This window comes from Penaeus monodon, chromosome 29, assembly GCF_015228065.2.
Source record: "Penaeus monodon isolate SGIC_2016 chromosome 29, NSTDA_Pmon_1, whole genome shotgun sequence".
NCBI classification, from domain to species: Eukaryota; Metazoa; Arthropoda; class Malacostraca; order Decapoda; family Penaeidae; genus Penaeus; species Penaeus monodon.
Genome location: NC_051414.1, coordinates 12,901,441 through 12,901,841, shown reverse-complemented (window position 1 = coordinate 12,901,841; position 401 = coordinate 12,901,441). Strand labels below are relative to the sequence as shown.

The window sequence follows — 401 nt, the reverse complement described above, 5'->3', positions numbered from 1 at the left end:
CTTCACAGCGTATATACGACCTCCTCCAGAGCACAACTCTTACACCAAATTCCCGAGCAACATGGGTACTTGGTTTTCCATTGACTTATAATTTGCAGATCAGCAATGGATCAAATCGTCAATTTCAACGGTGTAGTGTTAACGTTACCTTCTGTCCACCTGTTATATTAGACAACGATCATACTCACTAAGCTAATCCACGTCCTCATGTTAACGGCGGAGGAGTTGGGATGCCTGTGTCGTGTACTCTCTTAGGCTGACTTATATACCGAGCTGCATGTGTGCATCAGTTCGTACGTGCTTGCAATGAAGATGACCATCGGAGGCAGTTTGCTCCGACGCCCACGAGGTTTAGTTCTCGTTTTCATTCGTTGTAAAGCTTCTGTTTCTGCATAATAAAA

General features: G+C 44.4%; 1 protein-coding gene across 1 annotated transcript in view; it reads right to left on the bottom strand.

Annotated features, from left to right (window-relative positions):
• LOC119591967 (endochitinase A-like) overlaps nt 1-272 on the bottom strand; it is a 3,023-nt gene extending 2,751 nt beyond the window's left edge. Inside the window, exon 1 of the mRNA XM_037940720.1 lies at nt 189-272. Within this exon, the coding sequence (XP_037796648.1) occupies nt 189-209 (21 nt within the window). The 5' untranslated portion in view covers nt 210-272. The remainder of the gene's footprint in view (nt 1-188) is intronic.
• Between the last annotated feature and the right edge of the window lie 129 nt (nt 273-401).